Source organism: Lynx canadensis, chromosome E2 (genome assembly GCF_007474595.2).
Source record: "Lynx canadensis isolate LIC74 chromosome E2, mLynCan4.pri.v2, whole genome shotgun sequence".
Taxonomy (NCBI): Eukaryota; Metazoa; Chordata; class Mammalia; order Carnivora; family Felidae; genus Lynx; species Lynx canadensis.
The window spans coordinates 36,364,105-36,383,075 of NC_044317.1; the positions used below are offsets into that span (position 1 = coordinate 36,364,105).

General features: G+C 37.5%; 1 protein-coding gene across 3 annotated transcripts in view; it reads left to right on the forward strand.

Annotated features, from left to right (window-relative positions):
* ITFG1 (integrin alpha FG-GAP repeat containing 1) overlaps positions 1-18,971 on the forward strand; it is a 336,603-nt gene that overhangs the window by 243,253 nt on the left and 74,379 nt on the right. For all 3 annotated transcript variants that reach the window (XM_032591243.1, XM_030298124.1, XM_030298123.1), the window contains exon 13: positions 17,409-17,452. In XM_032591243.1, the coding sequence (XP_032447134.1) occupies positions 17,409-17,452 (44 nt within the window). The remainder of the gene's footprint in view (positions 1-17,408; positions 17,453-18,971) is intronic.

An 18,971-nucleotide genomic window follows, 5' to 3' on the forward strand; every position in this document is an offset into this window, starting at 1 on the left:
ATTGCTATAATATGAAACTTCAAATGTGACAGAGGAAGTCTTGTAAAGAAACAAAAACAGATACAGGAGCCCAATTTTTAGCTTGCTATATAAAAAATAAAAGAGACTATTATATAATTTTGAGTAAATACTGTCAACTATGCTAAACAAGACACAGACAGGTTATCTCGTACAGAAAATAAAATAATCCACCGGTTCATCGATTTTTCCATCTCCCATAAAAGTAGGATAGTGTGTTTTTTAAATGAGTTAGTGTCTAGTGGCCACGTGTTCTTTCATAAAAGCTCCCTTCGTTTTGTGACCTTGAGTGGTGTACTGGCCCAAGCTTCAGTTTCCTTTTCTGAAAAAAAGAAGGTGGTGGGGGCCAACTAAATTAATCTCACAATCTTGCTGTGAGGATAAAGGAAGAGCATATATGAAAGCAAATTTCTGTTCAGAGTTTGGCACTTTCCAGATCAGTGAATGTTTACTAAAAAGATGCTTGATAACCTTTATGAAGGATAATTTCAGTATATACTCCAAAAGCTTTAGGATTAAACCTGAAAATAGTTTTAATTCTATACAATTATCCCAGGAAAATTATCAGAGATATGCCAAAGATTTGTGTATAATGCCCCATGTCTGTAAAGATGATTATCCCAGTGGTGTTTGTTTTTAAGAGGAAAAGAGTTGGATTATAGAGTGGAGGAGAACCTAAATGTCCTAATAAGAATGGATGTGTGTTTTTATGCATATACCTATCTATACTACAGTGATATACAATACAGTTGTGTGGTAGAAGCATATTTAATACTATGGGAAAAGTTTATATTATATTAACCAAAAAGAAGATTACAAAATTATGTATAGCATGATTTCATATGTGTACATTTTTTAAAGTATGTGTATTAGTCCACTCAGGCTGCTATAACAAAGGACCATACACAGGTTGGGCAGGTTGAACAAGACAAATTTGCTTCTCACAGTTCTAGAGGCTGGAAATTCCAAGACCAAGGTGCCAGCAAAATAGGTTTTACTCTAATGCCTCTTCTCTTGGCTTGTATGTGGCCTCCATCTCCTTGTGTGCTCACATGACCTCCTCTGTGTGCGTACAGCAAGAGAGAGAGCAAGAGAGCAAGTTCTTTCATGTCTCTTCTTATAAGGACACTAAACCCATCAGATCTGTACTGCACCCTTATGACTTCATTTAAACTTAATTTTTCCCTAGAAGCCCCATCACCAAATATGGCAACAATAGAGGTTAGAACTTCAACATATGAACTTTGTGGGGAACACATTCAGTCTGTAATAGTGACAGATTGGTAATAATATCTGAGTGGTTGGATCACAATTGATTTTTACTTTCTTCTTCTTGTCTACATTTTTCATTTTTTTTTCTGTAATGTACTCAAAATATTCAGAAAAGTGTGTAGACAATGGATGATTAGTAGATTAGTGGTTGCTTTGGGCTGGAGGTGGAAATAGGAGGACTAGGGCATGATCACTAAAGGGTACAGGGTTTCTTTTTAGAAGTGATAAAAAGTGATTATGTTGGTGGTCACACAACTCTGGGAATATACTAAAGACCTCTGAATAGGATACTGTAAGTGGGTGACTGCTATGGTGTGTGAATTATATCTCAAGGCTTTTACAAAATGTGTGTGTGTGCACATGCACACACGTAAGGGGTTTTGATAATAGATCTGTTTATTAGCATTTCCAGTCACCATACACAGTATGTTCACCCACATGGCACATTATTGTCTTGACTTTTGACTACTAAGTTTTTTTCAGTGAAAAAACTACCATTTATATAACAAACATTTATTGTTAACAGGAATTTCTCTATTTGAAAGAGGAAGATGTATACCTGTAATATAGCTAAAAAACAGTGAAAAGTACTTTATACTCAAATTAGATGTGCTATAAGATTAATATCAACGAAGGTTTCTGTGAAGATGATAGGTGAGAACCTAGTTCCAGAAAGATGGAATGGAATAACCAAAATGGGAAATAACACAACATTCCAGGTGGAAGGCCATGATCAGAAAGTAAGAAATAGAAATTAACTCACCTTCTTGCATGGTGTTAAAGATCAATAAGGGGGGGCGCCTGGGTGGCGCAGTCGGTTAAGCGTCCGACTTCAGCCAGGTCACGATCTCGCGGTCCATGAGTTCGAGCCCCGCGTCAGGCTCTGGGCTGATGGCTCAGAGCCTGGAGCCTGTTTCCGATTCTGTGTCTCCCTCTCTCTCTGCCCCTCCCCCGTTCATGCTCTGTCTCTCTCTGTCCCAAAAATAAATAAACGTTGAAAAAAAAAATTTTTTTAAAAAAAAAAAGATCAATAAGGGAAAATATTGATGATATCCACTGATGAATGGGCATATATGGCAAAAAGAATATTGTTAGTGACCCAATAACTGTAGAAACGTACTCTATTACTGTTCTCCAGAGAAACAGGACCAATAGGCTATGAGAGAGAGAGAGAGAGAGATTATCCCACCAACATAATGAATTGATTCCTGCAATGTTGGAAGCTGCCAAGTCTTCCATAATTTGGAATCTGGACACTCTGTAAACTGTCCTAGTTTGAGTCACAAAGCCAGCAGGCAGCTATAGAATTAGGAAAAACCAGTGTCCCAGTTTGTCAGGCAGGAAAACCTCATGTTCTTTTTTTTTCTTAAATGTTAATTTTTTACAAAGAGAGAGACAGAATGTGAATGGGGGAGGGGCAAAGAGAGAGGAAGACACAGAGTCTGAAGCAGGCTCCAAGCTCGGAGCCATCAGCACAGATAGCTCAGATGTGGGGCTCCAACCCACGAACCAAGAGATCATGACCTGAGCTGAAGTTGGATGCTTAACTGACTGAGCCACCCAGGGGTCCCTGGAAAACCTCATGTTCTAGTGTATAGGCTGTCTGTTGGGAGACTTCTTACTTAGGAGAGGGTCAGACTTTTGTTCTATTCAGGCCTTCAACTGATTGGATGGAGCCCATCCACAGTATGAAGAACAATCTCTTTCACTAATTTTTTTTCAATATATGAAATTTATTGTCAAATTGGTTTGCATACAACACCCAGTACTCATCCCAAAAGGTGCCCTCCTCAATACCCATCGCCCACCCTCCCCTCCCTCCCACCCCCCATCAACCCTCAGTTTGTTCTCAGTTTTTAAGAGTCTCTTATGCTTTGGCTCTCTTCCACTCTAACCTCTTTTTTTTTTTCCTTCCCCTCCCCCATGGGTTCCTGTTAAGTTTCTCAGGATCCACATAAGAGTGAAACCATATGGTATCTGTCTTTCTCTGTATGGCTTATTTCACTTAGCATAACACTCTCCAGTTCCATCCATGTTGCTACAAAGGGCCATATTTCATTCTTTCTCATTGCCATGTAGTACTCCATTGTGTATATAAACCACAATTTCTTTATCCATTCATCACTTGATGGACATTTAGACTCTTTCCATCATTTGGCTATTGTTGAGAGTGCTGCTATAAACATTGGGGTACAAGTGCCCCTATACATCAGTACTCCTGTATCCCTTGGATAAATTCCTAGCAGTGCTACTGCTGGGTCATAGGGTAGGTCTCTTTTTAATTTTTTGAGGAACCTCCACACTGTTTCCCAGAGTGCCTGTACCAATTTTCATTCCCACCAACAGTGCAAGAGGGTTCCCATTTTTCCACATCCTCCCCAGCATCTATAGTCTCCTGATTTGTTTATTTTGGCCACTCTGGCTGGCGTAAGGTGATATCTGAGTATGGTTTTGATTTGTATTTCCCTGCTGAGGAGCTACGTTGAGCATCTTTTCATGTGCCTGTTGGCCATCTGGATGTCTTCTTTAGAGAAGTGTCTATTCATGTTTTCTGCCCACTTCTTCACTGGATTATTTGTTTTTCGGGTGTGGAGTTTGGTGAGCTCTTTATAGATTTTGGATACTAGCCCTTTGTCTGATATGTCATTTGCAAATATCTTTTCCCATTCCGTTGGTTGCCTTTTAGTTTTGTTGGTTGTTTCCTTTGCTGTGCAGAAGTTTTTATCTTCATGAGGTCCCAGTAGTTCATTTTTGCTTTTAATTCCCTCGCCTTTGGGGATATGTCAAGTAAGAAATTGCTGCGGCTGAGATCAGAGAGGTCTTTTCCTGCTTTCTCCTCTAGGGTTTTGATGGTTTCCTGTCTCACCTTCAGGTCCTTTATCCATTTTGAGTTTATTTTTGTGAATGGTGTGAGAAAGTGGTCTAGTTTCATCCTTCTGCATGTTGCTGCCCAGTTCTCCCAGCACCATTTGTTAAAGAGACTGTCTTTTTTCCATTAGATATTCTTTCCTGCTTTGTCAAAGATTAGTTGGCCATACGTTTGTGGGTCTAGTTCTGGGGTTTCTATGCTATTCCATTGGTCTATGTGTCTGTTTTTGTGCCAATACCATGCTGTCTTGATGATGACAGCTTTGTAGTAGAGGCTAAAGTCTGGGATTGTGATGCCTCCTGCTTTGGTCTTCTTCAAAATTCCTTTGGCTATTCGGGGTCTTTTGTGGTTCCATATGAATTTTAGGATTGCTTGTTCTAATTTCGAGAAGAATGCTGGTGCAATTTTGATTGGGATTGCATTGAATGTGTAGATAGCTTTGGGTAGTATTGACATTTGACAATATTTATTCTTCCAATCCATGAGCATGGAATGTTTTCCCATTTCTTTATGTCTTCTTCAATTTCCTTCATTAGCTTTCTACAGTTTTCAACATACAGATCTTTTACATCTTTGGTTAGATTTATCCCTAGGTATTTTATAGTTCTTGGTGCAATTGTGAATGGGATCAGTTTCTTTATTTGTCTTTCTGTTGCTTCATTATGAGTGTATAAGAATGCAACTGATTTCTGTACATTGATTTTGAATCCTGCAACTTTGCTAAATTCATGTACCAGTTCTAGCAGACTTTTGGTGGAGTCTATCGGATTTGCCATGTATAATATCATGTCATCTGCAAAAAGTGAAAGCTTAACTTCATCTTTGCCAATTTTGATGCCTTTGATTTCCTTTTGTTGTCTGATTGCTGATGCTAGAACTTCCAACACTTTGTTAAACAACAGCGGTGAGAGAAGACATCCCTGTCGTGTTCCTGATCTCAGGGGGAAAGCTCTCAGTTTTTCCCCATTGAGGATGATGTTAGCTGTGGGCTTTTCATAAATGGCTTCATGATGTTTAAGTATGTTCCTTCTATCCCGACTTTCTCGAGGGTTTTTATTAAGAAAGAATGCTAAATTTTGTCAAATGCTTTTTCTGCATCGATTGACAGGATCATATGGTTCTTTTCTTTTATTAATGTGATGTATCAGGTTGATTGATTTGCGAATGTTGAACCAGCCCTGCATCCCAGGAATGAATCCCACTTGATCATTGTGAATAATTCTTTTTATATGCTGTTGAATTCGATTTGCTAGTATCTTATTGAGGATTTTTGCATCCATATTCATCAGGGATATTGGCCTGTAGTTCTCTTTTTTGCTGAGTCTCTGTCTGGTTTGGGAATCAAAGGAACGCTGGATTCATAGAGTGAGTCTGGAAATTTTCCTTCCCTTTTGATTTTTTGGAACAGCTTGAGAAGAATAGGTATTATCTCTGCTTTAACTGTCTGTTAGAATTTCCCAGGGAAGACATCTGGCCCTGGACTCTTCTTTGTTGGGAGAGTTTTAATAACTGATTTCATTTCCTCACTGGTTATGGGTCTGTTCAAGCTTTCTATTTCCTCCTGATTGAGTTTTGGAAGTGTGTGGGTGCTTAGGAATTTGTCCATTTCTTCCAGGTTGTCCAATTTGTTGGCATATAATTTTTCATAGTATTCCCTGATAATTGCTTGTATTTCTGAGGGATTGGTTGTAATAATTCCATTTTCATTCATGATTTTATCAATTTGGGTCATCTCCCTTTTCTTTTTGAGAAGCCTGCCTAGAGGTTTATCAATTTTGTTTATTTTTTCAAAAAGCCAACTCTTGGTTTCCTTGATCTGCTCTACAGTTTTTTTAGATTCTATATTGTTTATTTCTGCTCTGATCTTTATTATTTCTCTTCTTCTGCTGATTTAGGCTGTCTTTGCTGTTCTGCTTCTATTTCCTTTAGGTGTGCTGTTAGATTTTATATTTGGGATTTTTCTTGTTTCTTGAGATAGTCCTGGATTGCAATGTATTTTCCTCCCAGGACTGCCTTTTCTGCATCCCAAAGCGTTTGGATTGTTGTATTTTCATTTTCATTTGTTTCCATGTATTTTTTAATTTCTTTTCTAATTGTCTGGTTGACTCATTCATTCTTTAGTAGGGTATTCTTTAACGGCCATGCTTTTGGAGGTTTTCCAGACTTTTTCCTGTGGTTGATTTCAAGCTTCGTAGCATTGTTGTCTGAAAGTATACATGGTATGATCTCAATTCTTGTATATTTATGAAGGGCTGTTTTGTGACCCAGTATGTGATCTATCTTGGAGAATGTTCCATGTGCACTCGAAAAGAAAGTATATTCTGTTGCTTTGGGATACAGAGTTCTAAATATATCTGTCAAGTCTATCTGATCCAATGTATCATTCAGGGCCCTTCTTCTTTATTGACCATGTGTCTAGATGATCTATCCATTGCTGTGAGTGGGGTATTAAGGTCCCCTGCAATTCCCACATTCTTATCAATAAGGTTGCTTATGTATGTGAGTAATTGTTTTATATATTTGGGGGCTCCCATATTCGGCGCATAGACATTTATAATTGTTAGCTCTTCCTGATGGATAGACCCCGTAATTATTATATAATGCCCTTCTCCATCTCTCGTTACAGCCTTTAATTTAAAGTCTAGTTTGTCTGATATAAGTATGGCTACTCCAGCTTTCTTTTGACTTCCAGTAGCATGATAAATAGTTCTCCATCCCCTCACTTTCAATCTGAAGGTGTCCTCAGGTCTAAAATGAGTCTCTTGTAGACAGTAAATAAATGGGTCTTGTTTTTTTTTATCCATTCTGATAACCTATGTCTTTGGTTGGCTCATTTAGTCCATTTATGTTCAGTGTTATTATAGAAAGATATGGGTTTAGAGTCATTGTGATGTCTGTAGGTTTCATGCTTGTAGCGATGTCTCTGGTACTTTGTCTCCCAGGATCCCCCTTAGGATCTCTTGTAGGGCTGGTTTAGTGGTGACGAATTCCTTCAGTTTTTGTTTGTTTGGGAAGACCTTTATCTCCTTCTATTCTAAATGACAGACTTGCTGGATAAAGGATTCTCGGCTGCATATTTTTTCTGTTAATCACATTGAAGATTTCCTGCCATTCCTTTCTGGCCTGCCAAGTTTCAGTAGAGAGATCAGTCATGAGTCTTATCAGTCTCCCTTTATATGTTAGAACACATTTATCCCTTTCTGCTTTCAGAATTTTCTCTTCATCCTTGTATTTTGCCAGTTTCACTATGATATGTCGTGTAGAAGATCGATTCAAGTTCCGTCTGAAGGGAGTTCTCTGTGCCTCTTGGATTTCAATGCCTTTTTCCTTCCCCAGATCAAGGAAGTTCTCAGCTATTATTTCTTCAAGTATACCTTCAGCACCTTTCCCTCTCTCTTCCTCCTCTGGAATACCAATTATGCATAGATAATTTATCTTTAGTGTATCACTTAGTTCTCTAATTTTCCCCTCATACTCCTGGATTTTTTTATCTCTCTTTTTCTCAGCTTCTTCTTTTTCCATAATTTTATCTTCTAGTTCACCTATTCTCTCCTCTGCCTCTTCCATCCGAGCTGTGGTCATCTCCATTTTATTTTGCAGCTCATTGATAGCATTTTTTAGCTCCTCCTGGCTGTTCCTTATTCCCTTGATCTCTGTAGCAAGAGATTCTCTGCTGTCCTCTATACTGTTTTCAAGCCCATCAATTAATTTTATGAGTATTATTCTAAATTCACTTTCTGTTATATTGTTATATCCTTTTTGATCAGCTCGTTAGCTGTCGTTATTTCCTGGAGATTCTTTTGAGGTGAATTCTTCTGATTCGTCATTTTGGATAGTCCCTGGAGTGGCGCAGAAACTGCAGGGCACTTCCCCTGTGCTGTCTTGAATAATTTGCGTTGGTGGGTGGGGCCGCATTCAGACCTGATGACTGCCCCCAACCCACTGCTGGGGCCGCAGTCAGACTGGTGTGTACCTTCTCTTCCCCTCTCATAGGGGCGGGATTCACTGTGGGGTGGCGTGGCCCATCTGGGCTACTTGCACACTGCCAGACTTGTGTTGCTGGGTATCTGGCGTATTAGCTGGGCTGGTTCAGCAAGGTGCACAGGGGCGGGGGGGGGGGGGGGGGGTTGTGGCGGGGTAGGCTCAGCTCGCTTATGCTTCAGTGATCCACTTTGGGAGGGGCCCTGAGGTACCAGGAGGGAGTCAGACCCACCGCCACTGGAGGGATGGATCCGCAGAAGCACAGCGTTGGGTGTTTGCTCAGTGCAAGCAAGTTCCCTGACAGGAACTGGTTCCCTTTGGGATTTTGGCTGGGGGATGGGCGAGGGAGATGGTGCTGGTGAGCACCTTTGTTCCCTGCCAAGCTGAGCTCTGGTCGTCTAGGGCTCAACAGCTCTCCCTCCTGTTGTCTCCAGCCTTTCCGCTCTCCAAGCAGAGCTGTTAACTTATAACCTCCCAGATGTGGAGTCCCGCTTGATGTCAGAACACGCTCCACCTGGCCCCTCTGCTTTTGCAAGCCAGACTTGGGGCCTCTGCTTGGCCGGCAGGCTGCCCCACCACCCTGGCTCCCTCCCCCCAGTCCGTGTAGCGCACACCACTTCTGCGCCCTTCCTACCCTCTTCCGTGGGCCTCTCCTCTGTGCTTGGCTCTGGAGAATCCGTTCTGCTAGTCTTCTGGCAGTTTTCTGGGTTATTTAGGCAGGTGTACGTGGAATCTAAGTGATCAGCAGGACACGGTAAACCCAGCGTCCTCCTGCGCCGCCATCTTCCTTTTTCTTGTCTCTGTCTTTCACTCATTTTACCAATTAAATGTTAATCTCATCCAAAACTTCTCTCACAGAAACATCTAGAATAATTTTTGGCCAATCATTTAGGCACCCCATGGCCTGGTCAAGTTTACACAAAAAACTATCACACTCTTTACATTTTTCATCAAAGAGAGCCTTTGTTCACACAATTGTGTGAATTAAGAAGACAGATTTTGCAGCAGTGTTCAGAGGAAAAAAAATAGATGTGCATAATGAAAAATTCAGACCCAAGGTAACCACCTTGGCATACAGTCAGGTAGGTGTGAAGTGATAAGAAAGGTAATAGTGATGGGGTTACAAAGGAAATGTGGTGAAAGTCTACAGCTTGGTGAAATTTTACATAGGTATACCCCCTTCTACCACACCTAGATCAAGATAAAATATTTGCCATACCCTAGAAGTTCCTCCAAGCCAGTCAGTACTCCCCTGCAAAAGTATAACCACTGTCCTGATCTCTGTCACCGTAGAATCATTTTCCCTTTTCTGAATGTCACGTAAAAGCAAGAATACAGGATTGTACCCTTTGCATCTGGCTTCTTTTGCTCAGCATTATGTCTGTGAGATTTATCCAACACATACGTTTGCAAATAGAATCTTACTAAACATGTTTCCCTGCATCTTGTTTTTTTTTACCTCAGCAAGAGAGTATAAACACCCTTTCGAGTTAGGACTTAACAGGTCTTTTTTCACTCTTTTAATAACTCCATGCCATTCCATAATACTATGGATATTCCACAGTTTACCCAATGTTTCCTCTCAGCAGACACATAGGTGGTTTCCAGACATGAAATCAATAAGCTGAGGGGCTGTGTTTTTAATGTTAATAGATAATACCAAATTATCATTCCCACAAGATTCACACATTTATATTCCCACCAGCATATGACACTGTCCAGCATATATTCATCTGAGAGCTCTAAGTTTTTATTTCATTAATAAATTTGGTTTTTAAAATAAGGAATACATGATAACAATGAAAAAAATACAAGAGTATGTATTGAAAAATTAGTCTCCCTTTAATCTGTCTCCCAATGATCCAATTCCTATTCCCAAAGACAAGTTCTTTGTATTGCTCCAAGATATTTTATGTGTATATGAGCTTATATGTGTATATACTTTTATTGTACATAAATGGTTGTTCTAGGCTTTACTTTCTCCACTTAACAACATATCTTAAAGATTATACCACAGTAATATAATCTAGAGCTGCCTCATTATTTTAACTGATAGCATCAGTTATTCATTCATTATTTCTACTGAATAGCATCACATAGTATGGATAGGACATAATTTAATGAGTTCTTTTAAAGTAGATATCAAGGCTATTTCAATCTCTTATTGTTATTAAATAATGCCACAGAGAATATCTTGTAGGATAAATTTCTAAAAATGGAATTATTAAAAAATAGCATGTGCATCTTTTAAATAAACATATTATTGAAATATACATACAGAAAAATATATCTAAGTACACAAGTCTGTAAATTTTCACAAAATAAATGTACTCATGTAATTACACCTAATCAAGAAACACATAACCAGTAATCAGAAGCTTCCTCATGCCACCTTATTAGTTACTAACCCTCTTCACCTAAAAGTATCCACTATTTTAATTTCCAACACCATAGATTAATTCTGCCCAGTTTCGAACTTTGTAGCTCGAATGTGTATGTGTATATATATATACATACATACACATACACGTACACACACACACACACACACACACACACACACACACTATAGTATAGGATGTCCCTTCATAGAAATTGTATCAGCTTATACTTTCACCTGCAGTATATAAGAATGCATATTTCCTAATACCTTCACCAACCCAACGGGTTATTAACGTTTTTAGTTTTGCCAGTCATGTAAGTGAAAGTATTGTCTCTTTTATTTTGTGTCTTTCTTATACTGAGTAAATTTCAGCATCTTTTCATATGTGTAAGAGCCATCTGTATTTTTATTTTTACAAACATTCCTTACCCTTTTTCATTGTCTTATTTATAAATGCACCATAGTATATATTAGGGAAGTTAATCCTTTGTGACATGTGTTGCAAGTATTTTTCCTAGTTTGTCATTTGTCTTTGATTTTATTGTTTTCCTGCAGACATTTTTCTCAGCCTTTTATTTTGTGCCTGTTAGGTATAAAATTGATTTTTTTCCCCCCTGACTAGTTAGGTTGAGTGTTTTCATGGCTTTTGATTATTTGCATTTTCTTTCTGGATATTGCTTCTTGATATCCTTTGTTTCTATTGGATTATGATCTTTGAACTCATACCTAGAAGATCTTTGTATATGAGCAACAGTATGCCTTTGTAATGTATGTTTAAAAGAAAGTTTACCCCTTCATTAGTTTTTAAATTTTTATGGTCTTTTTTATTTTGTAACAGCTTTGAGATATAATTCATGTACCATACTATTCACCCATTTGAAGTGTACACTTAAGTGGCTTTGAGCTTATTCACAGAATTATGCAGCCATCACCACAATACATTTTAAAAATGTTTATTACCACAGAAGCCCGGTAGTAATCACTCTCAATCCCCTATCCCCACCCCATCCTACCCCAGCCCTAGGCAGCCACTACTTTCTGTGTCCATAAATTTGCCTATCCCAGACATTTCATATAAATGGAATCATATAAAGTGTAGTCTTTTGTGACTGACTTCGTTCACTCACCATACATAATGTTTTTAAGATCCATCCATATTGTAGCATTATCAGTACTTTATTCCTTTTAATTGCCAAATAATATTTCATTATATGAATATACCACATCTTATTTATTCATCAGCTGATGACTTTGGGCAATTATGAATAATACTACTGTGAACATTCACGTCAATTTTTCATGTGGACATATGTTTTCATTTCTCTACTTCAATACCTCTTGAGATATACCTAGGAATGGAATTGCTGGGTTAAATGGGAACTCTGTGTTTATCCTTTTAAGGAATTGCCAGGTTGTTTTCCAAAGCAGCTCAACCATTTTACATTCCTACCGGAAATGTTTGAGGGACCTATTTCTCTACATCCTTACCAACATTATTATCTGACTTTTTTATTGTACCCATCCTAATTAGTATGAAATGGTATCTTGGGAGTTTATTTCATTTTGTTTTGTTACCATCTTAACCATTTTTTTTTATTGTGGTAAAAAACGAAAAACAACATAAAATTTACTATCTTACCTTTTTTTAATGTACAGTTTGGTAGTGTTAAGTATATTCATGTTGTTGAACAGATCTCCAGAACTTTTGCATCTTACACAAATGAAACTCTATACCCATTTATCAACTGCCCCTCTTCTCCTCACCCTTAGCCACCATTCTGCTTTTTGTTTCTGTGAATTTCACTGTTAGATACCTTGCATAATGGAATCATACAGTATTTGTCTTTTTGTGACTGGCTTGTTTCACTTAGCATAATGTCTTCAAGGTTCATTCATGTTGTAACATGTGACAGGATTTCTTCTTAAAGCTGAATAAGGTTCCATTATGTATATATACCACATTTTATTTATTTCCACTTATTTGTCAGACATTTATTGGGTCACTTCCACCTCTTGGATATTGCAAATATGCGTTGCATTGTGGATGTGGTTTGGTTTCCCTGATTGCTAATGATGCTGAGCATCTTTTCCTGAGCTTTGTATATCTCCGTATCTACTTTGGAAAAGTGCCTATTCAGATGCTTTGCCCAATTTTTAATTGGCCTGTCTTTCTATTAAAATATAAGAGTTCTCTAAAATCTATAAAGAACTTATCAAACTCAACACCCAAAAATCAAACAATCCAGTGAAGAAATGGGCAAAAAACATGAATAGACACTTCTCCAAAGAAAACATCCAGATGGCTAACCGACACATGAAAAAAATGTTCAACTTCACTCATCATCAGGGAAATACAAATCAAAACCACAATGAGATACCACCTCACACCTGTCAGAATGGCTAACATGAACAACTCAGGCAACAACAGATGTTGGTGAGGATGCGGAGAAAGAGGATCTCTTTTGCATTGTTGCTGGCAATGCAAGCTGGTGTGGCCACTCTGGAAAACAGTATGAAGGTTCCTCAAAAAACTAAAAATAGAACTACCCTACGACCCAGCAACTGCACTACTAGTTATTTATCCAAGGGATAAAGGTGTGCTGTTTCAAAGGGACACATGCACCCCAATGTTTATAGCAGCACTATCAACAATAGCCAAATTATGGAAAAAGCCCAAATGTCCATCAATGGATGAATGGATAAAGAAGATGTGGTGTGTGTGTGTGTGTGTGTGTGTGTGTGTGTGTGTGTGTGTGTATGCACATACATACAATGGAGTATTACTCAGCAATCAAAAAGAATGAAATCTTGCCATTTGCAACTACGTGGATGGAACTGGAGAGTATTAATGCTAAGTGAAATTAGTCAATCAGAGAAACACAAACATCATACGACTTCACTCATATGAGGACTTTAAGAGACAAAACAGATGTACATAAGGGAAGGGAAACAAAATAATATAAAAACAGAGAGGGGGACAAAACATAAGAGACTCATAAATATGGAGAACAAACTGAGGGTTACTGGAGGGGTTGTGGGAGGGGGGATGGGCTAAATGGGTAAAGGGCACTAAGGAATCTACTCCTGAAATCATTGCTGCACTATATGCTAACTAATTTGGGTGTAAATTTTTTAAAAAATTAAAATTAAAAAAATAAAATATGAGTTCTTTATATTATTTGTGTCTTTGCCAGATATAATTTTTATGTTATAAGTTAAAATCTATGTTTATTTTCCACCAAGTAGCCAACTATCCGGGACCATTTATTGAATAATCCATATTTTTCCTCCTTCAACAGGTACTTATTGAGCAAATATGTTGGTTAGACCCTGAGAAAATAAGGAGAAAATGATGCAGAGCTTACATACTAGTTCAAAGACAGACTTGTGAGAAAATAATTACTATTCAGCAAGATAATGATTTTAATGAAGTTTATGAAAATCATTTTGTGACAAGAAGAAAAGAATGACCAGTATCTGCCTGGAGTTGAGGGAAGAGAGGAACAAAGAAAAAGTTAGGTCGTGGAAAGTTTGAGAATAAAAGAGAACCAGGCACTGTGCTATGATAAGAAACTTAAATAATGAAAACTGTTTTCCAAATATAAAACGTTTGGTTTACTGTCTCTTCAGATTGTAGTTCATGTAAGTGCACTATAGTCAACAAACAGGTATCTTCTTTGTGGTGAAGTATGCCATGCTTATTTTCTGGTGTCCTGTATATACTGTATAGACCTTATATATACTTTATATACCTAACCTAAGTAACATACCTTTTTCCTATGGATATGTTTGAATGAAAAATTTACAGTTTTTATTGAAATAATTCATGTTTACCAAGCACAACTGTATGCCATCCCTCTTTAATGCATAACATATAGAATATTTAATAGCACATAATGGCCACTTTCTTTTTTTTTTTTTTAAGTTAAATCCAAGTTAGTTAACATATAGTGTAATAATGATTTCAGGAATAAATTTAGTGATTTATCACTTACATATAACATCCAATGCTCAACCCAACAAGTGCCCTCCTTAGTACCCATCACTCTTTTAGCCCATACCCCACCCAGCACCCCAGCAGCAACCCTCATTTTGCTCTCTGCATTTAAGAGTCTCTTATGGTTTGTCTCCCTCTCTGTTTTTATATTATTTTTTCTTCCCTTCCCCTGTGCTCATCTGTTTTGTTTCTTATATTGCACATATGAGTGAAATCCTGTGATATTTGTCTTTCTCTGACTTATTTTGGTTAGCGTAATACACTCTAGTTCCATCCATGTTGTTGCAAATTGCAAGATTTCATTCTTTTTGATTGCCGCGTAACATTCCATTGTATATATATACCACATCTTCTTTATCCATTTGTCACTCAGTAGACATTTGGGCTCTTTCCATAATTTGGCTATTGTCGATAGTGCTGCTATAAACATTGGGGGCATGTACCCCTTCAAATCAGTGTTTTTGTCTCCTTTAATACCTAGTAGTGCAATTGCTGAGTCATAGGGTAGTCCTATTTTAAGAATTTTGAGGACCCTCCATATTGCTTTCCAGAGTGACTACACCAGTTTGTATTCCCAACAAAAGCACTTCATCTTTCTCCACGTCCTTGCCAACATCTGTTGTTGCCTGAGTTGTTAATGTTAGCCATTCTGACATGTGTCAGGTGGTATTTCATTGTGGTTTTGATTTATATTTCCCTGATGATGAGTGATGTTGAGCATCTTTTTATGTGTCTATTAGCCATCTGGATGTCTTCTTTGGAAAAGTGTCTATTCATGTCTTTTGCCCATTTCTTCACTGGATTATTTGTGTTTTGGGTGTTGAGTTTGATAAATTCTTTATAGATTTTGGATACTAACCCTGTATCTGATATGTCATTTGCAAATATCTTCTCCTATTCCATCGGTTGCCTTTTAGTTTTGCTGATTGTTTCCTTCACTGTGCAGAAGCTTTTTATTTTGATGAGGTCCCAGTAGTTCATTTTTGCTTTTGTTTCCCTTGCCTCTGGACACATGTCAAGTGAGAAGTTGCTGCAACTGAGGACAAAGAGATTGTTGCCTATTTCCTCCTCTAGGATTTTGATGGTTTCCTCTCTTACATTTAGGTCTTTCATCCATTTTGAGTTTATTTTTGTGCATGGTGTAAGAAAGTGGTCCAGGTTCATTCTTCTGCATGTTGCTGTCCAGTTTTCCCAGCACCATTTGCTGAAGAGACTCTTTTTTCCATTGGATACACCTTCCTGCTTTGTCAAAGATTAGTTGACCATGTTTGTGAGTCTATTTCTGGGTTCTCTTTTCTGTTCCATTGATCTGTGTGTCTGTTTTCGTGCCAGTACCATACTGTCTTGATGATTACAGCTTTGTAAAACAGCTTGAAGTCCGGAAATGTGATGCCTCCAGCTTTGGTTTTCTTTTTCAACATTGCTTTGGCTATTCAGGGTCTTCTGTGGTTCCATACAAATTTTAGGATTGTTTGTTCTAGCTCTGTAAAGAATGCTGGTGTTATTTTGATAGGGATTGCATTGAATATGTAGATTGCTTTGGGTGCTATCGACATTTTAACTGCATTTGTTCTTCAGTCCATGAGCGTGGAATGTTTTTCCATTTCTTTGCGTCTTCAATTTCTTTCATAAGCTTTCTATAGTTTTCAGTGTATAGATTTTTCACCTCTTTAGTTAGGTTTATTCCTAGGTATTTTATGGGTTTTGGTGCAATTGTAAATGAGATAAACTCCTTGATTTCTGTTTCTGCTGCTTCTTTTGGTGTATAGAAATGCAACTGATTTCTGTGCATTGATTTTATGTCCTGTGACTTTGCTGAATTCATGTATCAGTTCTAGCAGTTTTTTGTGGAATCCTTTGGGTTTTCCACAAAGAATATCCTGTCATCTGTGAAGAGTGAAAGTTTGACTTCCTCCTTGCCAATTTGGATGTCTTTTATTTCTGTTTCTTTTTTTTAACTTTTTTTAACATTTATTCATTTTTTTGAGAGACAGAGAGCAGGGGAGGGGGAGGAGCTGAGAGAGAGGGAGACACAGAATCCTCTGCAAGCTCCAGGCTCTGAACTGACAGCACAGAGCCTGACATGGGGCTCGAACTCACGGACAATGAGATCGTGACCTGAGCCGAAGTTGGATACTTAATGACTGAGCCACCCCTGATGTCTTTTATTTCTTTTTGTTATCTGATTGCTGAGGTTAGGACTTTCAACACTGTGTTGAATAAAGTTACAGGAGTGGTAATGTCCACTTTCTTATAGAGGTATCACTTCACATGAAGAGGTGGTAATATAATTATATTTCAAAACTCATGTTACTTATATAAAGAATATTCAGATACTCTAACCTTTTCTTTTTTTGGTGATCATAGAATAAATGTGTCATTAAATTATTTTTGTGTATTTGTTATAGACCCGTCAATTCTTTATAGTTGTGTTCTCCATAATAGTTATCAAGGGTGCCCAAAATCTTTGACCCAACAACTTTGACTAGATAAGTGGGAAAAAGTCTAATATGAGATATAAAATGTTTTTCTCAGCATACATTTTAATTGGCTTGCATTTAGCACTTCTGTCAGATTCTAAGTCTTATACTTGGAAAATGGAACCAACAGTAGGTATAGTATGATATAAATATAATTAATTATTTCACCTGTATATTTCACAAAACAGCAACATCTTAACTGCTTAATAAAAGCTTTTAAAATATCAGTATAAAATAAACAATAGAAACTTGATTTACTCAGATCTAAAGGAATTGTTTTGGTTTCTGCCTGTGATTATGATTCAGTAGAGCATGTTAATAGATTATAGGGGAAAAATTAGAGTTAACTTTAAATATAAGCTAAAGTAATAATATAGTAGTAATAGCCTTTTCTTTATTTTTCCACAGTTCTTAGTGGTCTGTGTTCTAATGACTGTCCTCGTAAGATAACAGTAAGTAAACAAATCTCAGTTGTAAAATTTTCAGTGAAAATATTCTGCATAATAGATACAAAATACTTATAAGTTACATTCAAGTTGTTATTATTTAGAAGTGATTAAAGTATCCTTTAGTGCTCAAAAAACTTTACTGAGAATAAAATACCTTGTCTAAAAGATTCTCACCTCAAGATTCACCTCCTTTATGAAGGCTTTTCTGATACCTTCCCATAATTTCTTGGCATAAGGCATACTACCGCCATTTTAGCATATATAATACTTGAGCTCACGTCTCTATATTAAATGTCTCTCTATACTAGACTGGCATCCCTTAAGGTCAAGAACCCTCTCATCATGTATACCTGGTACATAACTGAAGGTCAAGCATATAGTAAATAATTAATGATTTTTTTTGGTATAGTCTTAATATTGACTTTCTGTGCTTCAGTGAAATAACAAAGTATAAAAATAATTAGGCTTAGTTTTTTAAATTGCCAGTTCATATAAATTATAATAAGAATATTATATTGTGTATGGGTGTGGGCGTATCCCTGCTTGGGTCCTCATAATAACCTTGTTTCATGAGGAATTACCCCCCGTGTAAAGATGAGGAAACTAAAGCTTAGTGAAATTAAATTATCTAATCATAGAGCTATGAATTACTGGAACAGCACAAAGCTAGGTGTTCTGGTTATAGTCTCATACTTTTACTACCCCAGTTAAGCACTGCAAGACCAACATTTTATGTATGGTTGGGAAACTTCACATATTTGAGACATGTGGAAACAGACCCTAACCCAGAGATTTACATGCAGAGATTTAATTTAGACTCAACTCCAAAGCAACAGCTATTGGCCCTTCAGAAATGGCTCAAATAGAGGCAGAGAAGCCAGGCGTTTGTATTCCTGCTTTAATCAGACTTTGCCTGCAGGCAGTCTCCAGGAAAGGCTTATAGCTAGTAGGAGCCAGCTCCCTTTGGCTGAAAACAGTGTCCAGGTAGGAACCCGGCTGTGAGCTATCAGCAGCCAACACTGAGGAGCTCAGGGAATAAGTGCCTCAGTCCTGAAGAAAATATCTGGACAATGCATCACATCTATTATGAATGTATATGAGTGCCTGGTCAAGTCCATCTGCTTTCATATCATTATAAAAATGTAGATGTATATAGTAGGGGAGGCTATGGGGAGGGGAATGCAGAAGATGTATGAGAACTCTCTGTACTTTCTACTTAATTTGGCTATGAATCTAAAACTGCTCTAAACAAGAAAGTCTGTTTTTTAAAAATTTTAAAGTATAGATGTAATTAATCAGAGGCTTAAGATTAACTTGGTGATTTAGGTATTGTCTACCTAATCTGTGAATTATTCAATTCCTCTTGCTTCCTGTCATTGACCATATTCATTACATGGTCAAGCAAAGAACTGTAAAACATTGAAATGAAACCCACTCATTTTACCTATAAGTTCTGGCAGAAAAGTGGATAGGAAAGGCTGTATGATTAAAGCAGCTGCAGGTAATACTTCTGAGATCAATA